Source organism: Crocuta crocuta, unplaced genomic scaffold, assembly GCF_008692635.1.
Source record: "Crocuta crocuta isolate KB4526 unplaced genomic scaffold, BGI_CrCroc_1.0 scaffold234, whole genome shotgun sequence".
NCBI classification, from domain to species: Eukaryota; Metazoa; Chordata; class Mammalia; order Carnivora; family Hyaenidae; genus Crocuta; species Crocuta crocuta.
In genome coordinates this window covers 3,337,367-3,348,985 of record NW_027529647.1, presented here as the reverse complement: position 1 = coordinate 3,348,985, position 11,619 = coordinate 3,337,367, and the positions used below count along the sequence as shown (strand labels likewise).

General features: G+C 61.1%; 4 protein-coding genes across 4 annotated transcripts in view; 1 reads left to right on the top strand and 3 right to left on the bottom strand.

Annotated features, from left to right (window-relative positions):
* The window catches only part of UNKL (unk like zinc finger), a 34,071-nt gene extending 33,900 nt beyond the window's left edge, over positions 1–171 (bottom strand). Inside the window, exon 1 of the mRNA XM_077762747.1 lies at positions 77–171. Coding sequence (XP_077618873.1) covers positions 77–171 — 95 coding nt within the window. The remainder of the gene's footprint in view (positions 1–76) is intronic.
* Positions 1–11,619, bottom strand: part of CCDC154 (coiled-coil domain containing 154) — a 162,078-nt gene that overhangs the window by 142,762 nt on the left and 7,697 nt on the right.
* Positions 3,145–4,126, bottom strand: UQCC4 (ubiquinol-cytochrome c reductase complex assembly factor 4). The gene is made up of 2 exons (XM_077762663.1): positions 4,050–4,126; positions 3,145–3,975 (listed from the first exon to the last, which is right to left on the bottom strand). The coding sequence occupies exons 1-2, from the start codon at positions 4,079–4,081 to the stop codon at positions 3,600–3,602; spliced, it is 408 nt and encodes a 135-aa protein (XP_077618789.1). The 5' UTR covers positions 4,082–4,126; the 3' UTR covers positions 3,145–3,599.
* The window catches only part of PERCC1 (proline and glutamate rich with coiled coil 1), a 742-nt gene continuing 654 nt past the window's right edge, over positions 11,532–11,619 (top strand). The window contains 2 exon segments of the mRNA XM_077762479.1: positions 11,532–11,617; position 11,619. The exon segment at position 11,619 is cut by the window's right edge and continues 654 nt beyond it. Coding sequence (XP_077618605.1) covers positions 11,532–11,617; position 11,619 — 87 coding nt within the window.

The window sequence follows — 11,619 nt, the reverse complement described above, 5'->3', positions numbered from 1 at the left end:
GCCGGGCCCCGAGCGCGCCCCCCCGCCCCCGCGGGCTCCCGTGTCCGCCTTCACCCCAGTCCGCGCTCGAGCGGACCCCGGCCCAGCGCGCAGCGTCCTGCCGGACCCGCCGCAGGTTCCCCGCATGGGGACCGCGGGCCGGCTGCTCACTCGGGGAGTCCACTCGTTCATCGCTCTGACCCCGGGCTGGGTGCTGAGCTGCCGAGAATGGACCCCGTTGCTTAGGGCTGCGTATGTGGATGCGGGGCCCTGGGGCGGCTCTGCTGTGCGTGTCTCCCCAGCCTTCTTTTAAGGAGTGGGAACATGTCCCAGAGTTAGAGTGTGGTGATGGCCGCCCCAAGTGAATACACCACTTTCATCGTGTACTTTAAGTGGGAGAATTGCCCAGCATGTGAGCTATGTATCAATAAAGCTGATTTTAAAGGAAGAATCCAGACACCTGGGTGGCTGTCATTGAGGGTCTGACTTTTGATTCTGGCTCAGGTCATGATCGCATGTTTGGGGAGTTCCGCCCGCCTCCAGCTCTGGGCTGTCACCGAAGAGCCTGCTTGGGACTCTCTCTCTGCCTGTCTCCCCTCTAATTAATCAATTTTTAAAAAGTTAACATTTTTTTTTTTACAAAGCAAATTAAGGGGCACCTGGGTGTCTCAGTTGAGTGTCCCTCCGACTTTGGCTCAGGTCATGATCTTGGGGTTCACGAGTTCCAGCCCTGCATCAGAGCGCTGACAGCTCAGAGCCTGGACCCTGCTTCCCATCCTGTCTCCCTCTCCCTCCAGCCCTCCCTCCCTCACACTCTGTGTCTCTCAAAAATAAATGAACATTAAAAAATTTTTTAAAGCAAATTAAAACGAAGAGGCTGTGGCGTAGGCAGACATTTTCTTGTTCTGAACAAAACCCCCGACAAAGAAGCCCCAGAAGAAGTGTGGCTGGGCCGGAAGAGAGCAAGCTGTAAGGGTAAATACTGCCAGGACCACAGTAGCCGCTTAGCTCACCACCTGTCAGCTGCCACCGCTTGGCGGAGCCCACGCACGGGGAGGGCCTGCTCGCGCTGTCACCGCTGGCCTTCGCTCTTCCTTCTGTTGGGACAAAGCCCACCCAGGTCTGGGGTGTGAGGTCGGGAAGCAGAAAACTGCTGTCAGCCGCCCAGGAGACGCTCAGGACTTATTCCCACGTGGTAGGACGTGCCACCAAAGACAATAACACTCATCCTTGTGTTCACAGTGGTTGCGCCTAGGTCGTGGCGTCATTAATGTTTCTGATGCTCCTCCTTTTGCTTATGACAGTGTCTAGCTTTTCCCGATAAGCCGCATTGCTTTCGCCATAAGAGAGTAACTTTTTTTTTTTTTTAATATTTTATTTATTTTCGAGAGAGAGAGAGACAGTGTGAGCAGGGGAGGGTCAGAGAGAGAGAGACACAGAATCTGAAACAGGCTCCAGGCTCTGAGATGTCAGCACAGAGCCCGATGCGGATCTCGAACCCACGAATCGCGAGATCATGACCTGAGCCGAAGTCGGACGCTCAACTGACTGAGCCACCCAGGCACCCCCATAGGAGAGTAACTTTAAAAAAAATTTTTTTTAATGTTTTATTTATTTGAGAGAGAGAGAGAAAGAGCAAGCGAGCAGGGGAGGGGCAGAGAGAGAGGGAGACACAGAGTTCGAAGCAGGCTCTAGGCTCGGAGCTGTCAGCACAGAGCCCGACGTGGGGCTCGAACCCACAAACCGTGAGATCATGACCTGAGCTTAAGTTGGACACTTAACCGACCGAGCCACCCATGCGCCCCGAGAGTAACTTTCAATTAAAGCCAAAATTCTTTTCATTAGGTCTTTTTATTTCCTGCAAAAGCTAGGAAGACAAAACGTAAGGGGAAGACAAAAGGTAAGGGTTCTGGTTTGAATGACTGTTGGTCAAACAACATAGTTCCCAATTAAACAGAGAACCACGAGCCAGGACAGAGAAAGGACGGCTTCCTTCTCTGTTACCTCCCACATAAAAATGTGGCCTGAGCTATAATTAGGTCAATCTTTCCAAACCTTGATCTACGTTTAAAAAATAAATATACTTGGGCCCCTGGGTTGCTCAGTCGGTTAAGCGTCCCCCATCGACTCAGGTCATGATCTCATGGTTCGTGGGTTCAAGCCCCGTGTCAGGCTCTGTGCTGACAGCCGGCTCAGAGCCTGGAGCCTGCTTTGGATTCTGTGTCTCCCTCTCTCTCTCTGACCCTCCCCTGCTCACACTGTGTGTGTGTCTCTCTCAGAAATAAATGAAAACATTAAAAATTAGGAAAAAAAAAAAAGCTAAAAAAAAAAAAATATTTGGGGGCTCCTGGCTTGCTTAGTCTGTAAAGCATGTGATTCTTGATCTCGGGGTCAGGAGTTTGAGCCCCACATCAGGCATGGAACTTACTTTAAAATTTTTTTTTTAAAAATATGAACATTCTTGTATTCATCCCACTTGCCAGACAAGCATANGCCCCGACACCACGAGCCTCTAGCAGAGAGAGCCTTTGGGAAGCCAGTGCACCGCCGTGTAGCCAAGAGTCCCTTCAAACACCCAAATGAGAGAAACCTCCAATTAACTTCAGCACCCAGACATGCCAAGATAAAACCTTCCACTAGAAGCGTAAGTGAATAAAACCTTCCTCTTGTGTATCTTGTATTTAAATCAGAATTAAGCAGTTTCTTACTAAGTAGTACTTGAAAAGCGTATCATTTAGATACCCGAAAATATGGCCTGTAACTTGTCAAAAGAAATACCTACCAGGGCACCTGGGTGGCTCAGTCGGTTAAGCGGCCGACTGAGGCTCAGGTCTTGATCTCAGGGTTCCTGAACTAGAGTCTGAGCCCCACACGGAGCTCTNCCTGCACAAACACATACTCTTTCTCAAAAATAAAACATTAAAAAAACAAAAAAATACTCGTCAGTTTTACTCTACTCAGAAAGTTACCTTGCTAAAAATAAAAACTGGTAAAGCCGAGAAAGTTCATTTTTTTCTGGTATCCTTTGTAAATTCCACAATTTACATTTAAGGTTCTTTCCTCAGTTCCTATTCTGGAAAAACAGAAAAAACAAAGTATAAAGAACTAAAAGGCACCCCCCTCTTTTTTAAAATGAGATGTGAAAAAGGGAAGGGACTGGCCTAATTCCACGGCACTAAATTAAAATTTATTGTCAGTTGGCTTGTCATACTAACATGTGTTTATACACAGCACATGAAAACGCAAAAAGCTGAACTCCTCTGCCAGTTACCCTGTCGCAGAAAGCAAGCGGCCCGCAGACCGGCTCACGCTGGACTGACTGCAAGTGTCCCCAGAATTACTTTGGAAACGTGATCGGGTTGGAGAAAGACACAGTACAAGTCCAACAGCACGTAATGCAACCGAAACCTCTCCCTCGGGTCGGAAAATGAACATCGTTTGGACGTATCCGTTGGGCATCAAGTATGAGGCAAAGAGCCGGTTCCGACCCGCGGCCACTCTGCTCTGCTCAGCGCGGGTCTGGGGACGCGCGCCGCCGACGCAGGAACGGGCAAACGCGAGGTGGACAGCCTGGGGGCGGCGGCCGGCCCCCCCGGCGGCCAGCCCCGCCCAGCCCCCCGCTAAGTCCTCGCCTGCTGGGCAGCCGGGGCGCCGGCCTCCGGAGAACCACCGCCGGGCTCCGGCTCCTCTTCTCCCAACACCTGTTTCAACCACCGGTCCGCGCCGGTCTCCTGCCTGAAGAAGCACCAGGCGACCAGAGCCGCGAGCGCGAAGCTGAGGGGCAGCACCCCCCACCAGGGCCGCTGCTGCCCCCGCCCCAGGGACTGCTGCACCGTCCAGCGGGACGGGCTGGCTTCGCTGGAGGAAAAGGGAATGGGACGGCTAGGGTCGTCGTCCTCGTCGGCCTCGGCCGCGGGCGGGCCCTGAGCCCGGGCCCCGGGCGGCGGCTGCAGGCGTCGGGAGGCCCAGCGCACGAACCTCAGCGCGGGGACAGCCCTGGAAAAGAGACAGCCGTGAGCGCGCCCGCTCGCCGCGCCCCCCCGGCCCCTCGGCGACCGCGTGCCGCTCACCGGGTTGCCGGCGCACACAACACACGACTCATTGCGACCCGGGCTCCGCGCTCGGCGGGGCGGGGCGGCGCGGCCCGTTTGCGTCACTTCCGGAGCGCGGAACCGGAAGCCAGTCGCCGTTGGAGCCTGTGCTCACGACTACAGAACGTGGGCCCACTCGCGCAACGGAAATGACGCGCCTTCCCCGGCGGCCTCTTCCGTCGCAGCCAGCGACGCGCGGCAGGCCGCATGGGCATGCCGGGAAATGTAGTTCGCCCCCAGCCCGGAGCCGAGAGAGCCGTCTGGTGCCTGGGCGTCGGCAGGGGCCGGGGCGACATCGTCGCTCTCGGCCTCCAGGCGGTGATCCCTCAGCCGCAGGGCACGACCCCGGCGGCCACCGCGCTGCCTGCGTCCGCGCTCCGGGCCAAGGCTGCTGTCTGGGACCGAGGCTGCGGCCGCACCTTCCCGCCGGCCTTCGGGAGTCAGGCTGGGCGGGTGTCTTTCGGGCTCTCCCGGGGCTCCCTGTCGCACGCACTTCCCCCAACGGGCCTCAGGGAAGCCGCCGTGGCTTCTGTCCTCCAGGCAAACTGGCCTTGGTGTTGTCAGAAGACCACGGGGGGTGTCCAGGCACCACCTGTGGGGATGTGTGTGTGCTGGGGGTGTCCTGGTGACAAAATCAGGTCATGAGGCCGCCTTGTGAGCTGTGACGTGCTACCTCCCTAATCCAGCTTCCTGGCCCCTGGAGCGTCCCTCTCCTGCCCCCGCTTCCTGGGGGAACAGCGGACTCCGGGACCAGTACCCCCGTCCCCAGGTACTCTCCAGATACTAGGGCGAGAGATGCAGGCTGGGGGTGCTCTCCGCTCAGCGACATCAGGGAGCCCTCCCCACCCGGGCAAGCCCAGCCCCGATGCCCCGCGGCAGCTCGATGCCCAGGCTAGACTGTTCGGAGTTGCCTGTGTCAACAGAGGCACCTGTGTGCCCGGGTCCTCCTCGCTGGGCCCCGCCCCACCCTGCCCATGCGAATGCACCGGGGAGAACACTCTAGTATAAATAGAAAATAGAGAGTTGTATTCAAGCCCAAGTTAGGACAGCTGCCCAGGAAATGCGACCTTCACGGGGAGGAGAGTGTTCTGGAGAATTAACTGTTTTTACACTTTTTTTCCCCCCACATCTTGTAAAAGCTCAAAAGATTATGGATCAGCATATAGGCAGCAGTCACGTGTTTTATCGTCCAGCAACGGTGACGATATCTCAGGGACAAGATGGTTTTCCTTTAGGCTGCTGTTCACAAAGCGGATGTACGAGGCATGTTGGGGGGGGTGTAAATCAGGCTTTTGGTGTAAGCAAAGTGTACGTACAGTCATGCTGATTTAGAAATCTAAAATGGGGGTGCTTGGGGGGGCTCAGTCGGTTGAGCATCTAATCCTTGATCTGGCCTCAGGTCATGATCTTATGGTTCATGAGTTGAGCATCAGGCTCTGCACAGTGTGGAACCTGCTTGGGATTCTGTCTCCTCCTCCATCTCTGCCTTTCTCGCTCTCTTTCTCTCAAAAGAAAAACTTTTTTAATAAATATTTTTTAAAGTAATCTAAAATGACTTCCCTTGTATATCAAGCCTTTAGAGAGCTTCTCCTCTGGCCAGCCACAGAACCCCACCCCAGATCACTGCCAAACTCACCCACAGGGAACCCCAGGAGCTTCTGCTGTGGTCCACACGATGAGCCAGAATCACTCTGGTGTGCTGTCTGGAGGGCTTCCTGGAGGAGCTGGAGATCAGAGAGCTCTGAGGTTGGGGTAGAGCTGCTGACCGGGGCTGATGCAGCCACCTACTTGGGATGCTTGAGGGCATTGGGCACAGGCTGGCCTGGGACAGCAGAGTGAGGGCAGAGCTGGGAGGGGGGCGTCGGGGCTGGGGCTTCACTTCGGGTCAGGGCAGCCCCCAGGGGGCCGCTAGTCCCGTTTCAGTCTCAGTGACTGCCGTGGACGAGTGACAAAACAAGAGCGGTTGGACGGGTGACGCAAGCTCTCGAGCCTCCAATGTCTCACGTGTAGAATGGGCGTCGTGCCCTCTGGGCCTGCTGTGAGGACCGGTCCCACGCCTGGGGAGGCTGCGGCTGGTCTTGGGACAGCCACAGTTGATAAGGGGACACCCTTCCGTCCCCCGGCCCTGAGGCAGCGGGGCCACCCTTACAGCCACCGGGGCCTGAGGGGCACTTGAGGCGGGAGCTGGGGAGGAGAGTGGCTGCTCACAATAGGGAATGAGCAAATCCGGGTCCAAACGACCCTCCTCCGTCTCCAGCTCCTACTGAAAGCACTTTGCAAAAGACATGGGTCTTGTAGTCTTTTTTTTTTTTTTTTTACTGTTTAATTATTTTTGAGAGAGTAAGAGCAAGAGCCGGGGAGGGGCCGAGAGATAGAGGAAGACGCAGAATCGGAAGCAGGCTCCAGGCTCCGAAGTGTCAGCACAGAGCCCCATGCAGGGTTCGAACTCACAGATCAACCGACTCAGCCACCCAGGCGCCCTGAGTCTTAAGAGGACAGGAGCCCATGACTTCGGGGAGATGGACTTGTGCTCATGGGGGGGGGGGTCTCCTGTTGGACATGAGCAATTCCGGGGGACAACGCTGGAGCCGGCCACTCCAGAAACACGATGGCTCATGACGGAACAAGGCTGCTCTGTAATCACATCTGGGCTCAAAATGCAGGCACAGCCTGAACCTAANCCAAAAAAAAAAAAAAAAAAAAAAAAAAGACAAAAACACCAGACATCTCCCCCGTCCTGGAGGATGGGAGGGACGCTGTCCTTCCCCGGCCCGGCTGGGCTGCAGCCTCCCCTCGCCGCCCCCCCGGAGAAGGTGTATGAGGCCGGCGTCCTGGGCTGGACCGCGTGCCCCCAGACTCACATTCACCTGGCTCTTCCGCACAGGACTTTTATTTGGGCACGGAGTCTCTGCAGATGCAGTTAGGTAGAGTCATCCCGGGTTGGGGGGCCTAAATCCAAGGACTGGTGTCCCCCTGGGAAAAGGAGAAAAGACCCAGAGACACACGAGGGAGGCCATGCAGAGGCAGGCGGAGACCGGAGCGACGCGGCCCCAGGCTTGCCAGCGACAGCAGAGGCTGAGAGAAAGGCCTGGGACTGATTCTCCGCGGGACCTTTCAGGGGGCCCGGCCCCGCCGACACCTTCAGCGCAGATTCTGGCCCCCCGACTGTAGAAGGGCCTTCTGCGTCTTAGGCCGCCCAGCCCGTGGTGCTCTGCGGGGCGGCCCCAGGAGACCCATGCAGGCGGGCAGTCACGGTCACCCACTTCCCGACCCAGAGCAGAGCCCCTCGGCCCACGCAGCCCCGCCCAACGCGCTCCTTCGGAGGCCCCGCGTGCCGCGGTGGGCCTGATTCTCGCCCCCGCCTGCCTTGTTCAACCACCCGTGTGTTCCCTGTGGCCTTTGGAGGGCGGCGGCCCCCCCAGATGCTGCCATCTACTTGACCCTCCAACGCGCGGTGAAGCCCAGGGCGGGGAAAGTCACAGCCGATGGGTCTGGGGGCCCCTGTGTCTCTGGAACCTTCTCCTTCACGACCCCGACGTGCCAGGCCGGGTGCCTGCTCGGGTTCGAGGCCCCCTCCCCCGTCAGAGCGTAAACCAACACCTGGGCCCTCATTATCTCAAAGCACACAGAGACCTCTCCGGGCCTACTGTCCCGCTGAGGGGCGAGGAGGCCCGGCTGGCGCGCCTGAGGACAAGCCTTGTGTGCTGCGCGCCACCTGGGAGCTGACATATTGGGGTTATTGATTTTCCCCAGGACGATCAATATGAGGTGCGTGGGGACAGGCAGATCCTCGCCTAAGGAAGAGCAGGGCCTTTCCCCTGGGGACCGAGGCCGGACGAGCAGGGCAGGGGGCGCAGAGGGCCTGGCGCTGCCCAAGGTGGGGCCGGCGGGGAGCAGGTGGTGGGACATGTGCTGGGGCCCAAGCCTGGCAGCCTGGGTGCGTCAGCCCCGGCCCCGCTCCAGGGGGCCCGGTGGGCAGCAGGGGCCGCGCAGGCCACCCCCCCCCCCCTTTCCAGCTAACGCCTCCGGCCGCGAGCGTCCCGTGGCTGCTGAGCCCACGCAGAGGGGCTCAGCGCAGCGCTGGTGACTAGCGTGCTGGCCTGCAGGTCGCAAGTCCAAAATGCCCCAAAACCAAGGGGTCTGCGGAACAGCTGTCCGGAGCCTCCAGGGGAGAATCACTTGCTTGGGTTTTCCAGTTTCGAGGCCCCTACATTCCACCTTCAGAGCCAGCGGTGACCCTGCTTCTGTGGTCAGGTCTCCCCTTCCAAGCCTGACCTCCCTCTCTCGTAGGGACCCCGTGATTATCCACGAGCACGTCTGCAGGGTCCACGGTGCCTGGGCACGAGGGGGGGCTGTCTGTGCGGCCACCCAACCACGGGGGTGCCGGCTCCTGGTGGCCTGGGCCTCTCCGGGCTGTCCCCTCTGCTGCAGCCCCCGCACTTCCCACGGACAGGCCAGGCGAGTGTGACACCAAGCAAACGGCCTCCTTCGTGAAGCCCCTCCTCTGGTCACAAGGGCCGGGGGCCGGGACTGTCTTGAGGGCAGGGCCGCGCCTCGCCTTCCTCAGAGCCTGGGGCAGGGCGCCGGTGAGGGCGCCTCCACCCAGACGGGGCTCCCCCGGGTCCCCGCAGCCCCCCTCGGCCAACTGAGCGAGGTGGTGCCGGCCCAGCTGACCCCCTTCCTGGGCCCTGGCCCAGCCCTTCCCGAGGAGCTGCCGGGGACACCGTGGCTACAGAGCGGACGCTGCCCCAGAGGGCTGTGCCGGGCCCCCCACAGCCAGGCCTGCCCAGCACTGTCCTCCAACCAGGAGTCTCGGGCGGGACCCTGGCCGTGCCTGGGGTCAGTCTCTGCAGACTGAGGTCCAAACGTAGACTGGACTCACGAGACAGATCCCCCGGGGCCTGGCTTCACCCTGGTCAGTGAACACAGGCCGCAGGGAGGCCTGGCCTGCCCCACACCCCTGTGCCCCACACCCCTGTGCCCTCCCCCGGGGTCCACAGCCTCCGGCAAACCACGGGCTTGCAGGATGCCGGCAGCCCCACAGATCTGCCCCTGGCAAGTCCCCGGCCCGGCCCAGGGGGGAGGAACACTTCATGTCCCTGTGAGTCCCCCAGAGCTGGGGGTTCTGACTACGGCCTCGTGCACTGGGCCCTCCAAGTGCTCATGAAATGGCCAGCAGCAACCACCCACGGCGCCCACTTGCAGGAAAGGCCTGGAACTGCGCCCACACCCCATGTGCAATGGGGTCCCACTGGGTGGGACAGGTGCTGTCCTGTCTGAAGGGAACGGAGCCTGGAGCAAAGGCCGAGGCCCCAGGGACGACGGGAGTGCATTGTGACCCTCCCGGGAAACCGGCAGGGACGTTAGGGGCCGGGCACGTGCCAGGCTGGGAGGCGGCTGCTGTCCCGCGCGCAGAGCCCGGCCGGCGCGCAGGTGGTGGAGGCTTTGAGCTGCGGCGGATGGGACTCTGGAGTCCTCCTAGCAGGCGCGGGGGGGGGACGGGTGCTCCAGGGGAACGAAGCACGAAGCACCCAGCAGAGGCCACACCTGGTCCACCTGGACCTCGGGATGGAACCTCACATGGAAATCGGTCTTTGCAGACGTTATGAATGTGAGGTCAGGCTGCATCCCAGTGGCCCGAGTCCGACGACGGGCGTCCCTGTAAGAGAGGAAGCGTGAGGGACCCAGCACAGCCCAGGAGCCCCGCGGCAGGTGCTGGGAGAGAAGCGGGCCCGGGTCCCCGCCCGGACAACACCTTGGCGACTGGCGACGGGGCTTCTGGACACTCGGGCAGCACCACGCGCACACGCGGTCTCGCTGGGGTCCTGCTGACGTGTAACCCCGGGGGGCGGGGCAGGAGGGCACCCCAGGGAGGGCCGCGCACGTGAGGCCGCCACCGGGGCTGGTGGTGCCCGCAGCCCCCGTCCACGGCCTGCCCGGCCCGGCCGCCGGCCTGGGGCACGGTTTACCCAGAGATCCGCACGGGCAGGATGTGCGCTGGAGAAGGGCTACTCCAGAAGTCAAAATAGCATGAAATTTAATTTTCCGCCTATTTGACAAAGCTTGGTCCCGGTCCCAGTCGGTGGCGGAGATAAGGGTCCTCGGCCCCGGGTGTGAGCCAGCTGTGCCTGCAGCAAACACTCCACGGTCCCCGGGCAGGTTGAGCCCCCCCGCCCCCGCGGGGCCCTGGTTGCCGGGCGCTAAAGCAAACGGGCTCTATTTGCCCAGTCTGCGATGACAATGCAGTCGACAAATATTTGCCAGCCCGGCCGGCCGCGGAGCGCAGCTATAAATGCTGGAGCCCAGGTGGAGGTGGGCCCGCCCCGCGGGAGCTGCAGGCCTCCAGGTAGGAGCCCGGCTGGGNACCCGCCTGCAAGCAGGGGCGGTGTAGGCCTGGGGTCGGGGGGGAATGTTGAGGAAAAGGGGTGCTGAAGGAGGAGGGGCCCAAGCCGGCCTCCCCACAGCCGAGCGCTGGGGCCACGGGACCCCCCGGCCGGGAGGAGCCGGAGCACAGCAGGGACCCTGCCCTCCGCAGGCCAGCGGACTCCGCGTGACCCTAGCCTCACCCAGCCTCCCTGGGGCGGGGGTTCTGACCAGCTGGGGGCCCCCTCTCCCTTTCCTGCTTTGCAAGGAGGCCAAAGGGCTCACTCACCTGCCTGCTGGCTGCAGGGCGCACACCCCCAGGGGGGTCAGGCCAGCATGTGGCAGCAGGCCAGGGAGGGCCGGCACCACTCTCCTGCCCCGTCTCCATCACCCCCTCAAACTCCCACTCCACCCCGCCTGGCTCAGCCCCAGGCCCACGCACCTTCCCTGCCTCCTGCTGACCCCGCCAAACCCCAGGCGCCCTGCCGGGGCGGGCGAGGGGGGGGGAGCGCAGATGAGAGCCTGGGACCCATCAGACAGCATGGGAGAGACTGAGCCCCGCTCTGAGCCTCCCCTAAGCCCCCAAGGCCCCCCCGAAACCATAAGGGCTCTGGGCCCCAGACCTAGGGGGGTGGTCAAGGCAGTCAGGCCCAGCTCCTGGGCTCAGTGTGGGCAGCTCGGGGTCCCCCCGGCAGCACCTGAGTAGGTGCCTCCTTGGCGGGCCTGTGGATCAGGAGCCGGAGCCGTCCCATGCGGGGCCCAGGGCTCTGCCGTCCTGGGCTGCCACGCCCCTCCCCAGCCACCCACCCTGCCTGCCTGGCTCCCCCCGCCCTCCCTCCCTGTCCCCACTGTCCCAGCAGAGCCATCTCTGACCCCCCTTGGCTTCCTGTTTCCCCACCCCTGCCACGCCCACCGCCCACGGTGCCCACAGGGCCAGTCTCTGTGCGAACCTCACCAGCTTCTGAGTGTGGAACCATCTCCAAGCACCCGTGTGGCTGTACAGGCCCGGGGACCTGATGACTGACCTGTGCTCCCTCTGCCTCCCTCCCCAGCTGCACCTGCTGCCCCAGAGGCCCCAGGAGCTTGGGCCTTGAGGACATGGCTGCAGGCGTGATCCGGCCTCTCTGCGACTTCCGGCTGCCCCTGCAGACCCACAGGCCCTTCCTGCCTGCAGACCCAGAGCCCC

Excerpts from the sequence above, each read along its gene's own strand:
- UQCC4 (XM_077762663.1), bottom strand. The coding sequence starts at position 4,081 with ATGAGTCGTGTGTTGTGTGCGCCGGCAACCCG. Across the intron at positions 3,976-4,049 it reads TTGTGTGCGCCGGCAACCCG|GGCTGTCCCCGCGCTGAGGT; the intron begins GTGAGCGGCACG and ends TCTCTTTTCCAG.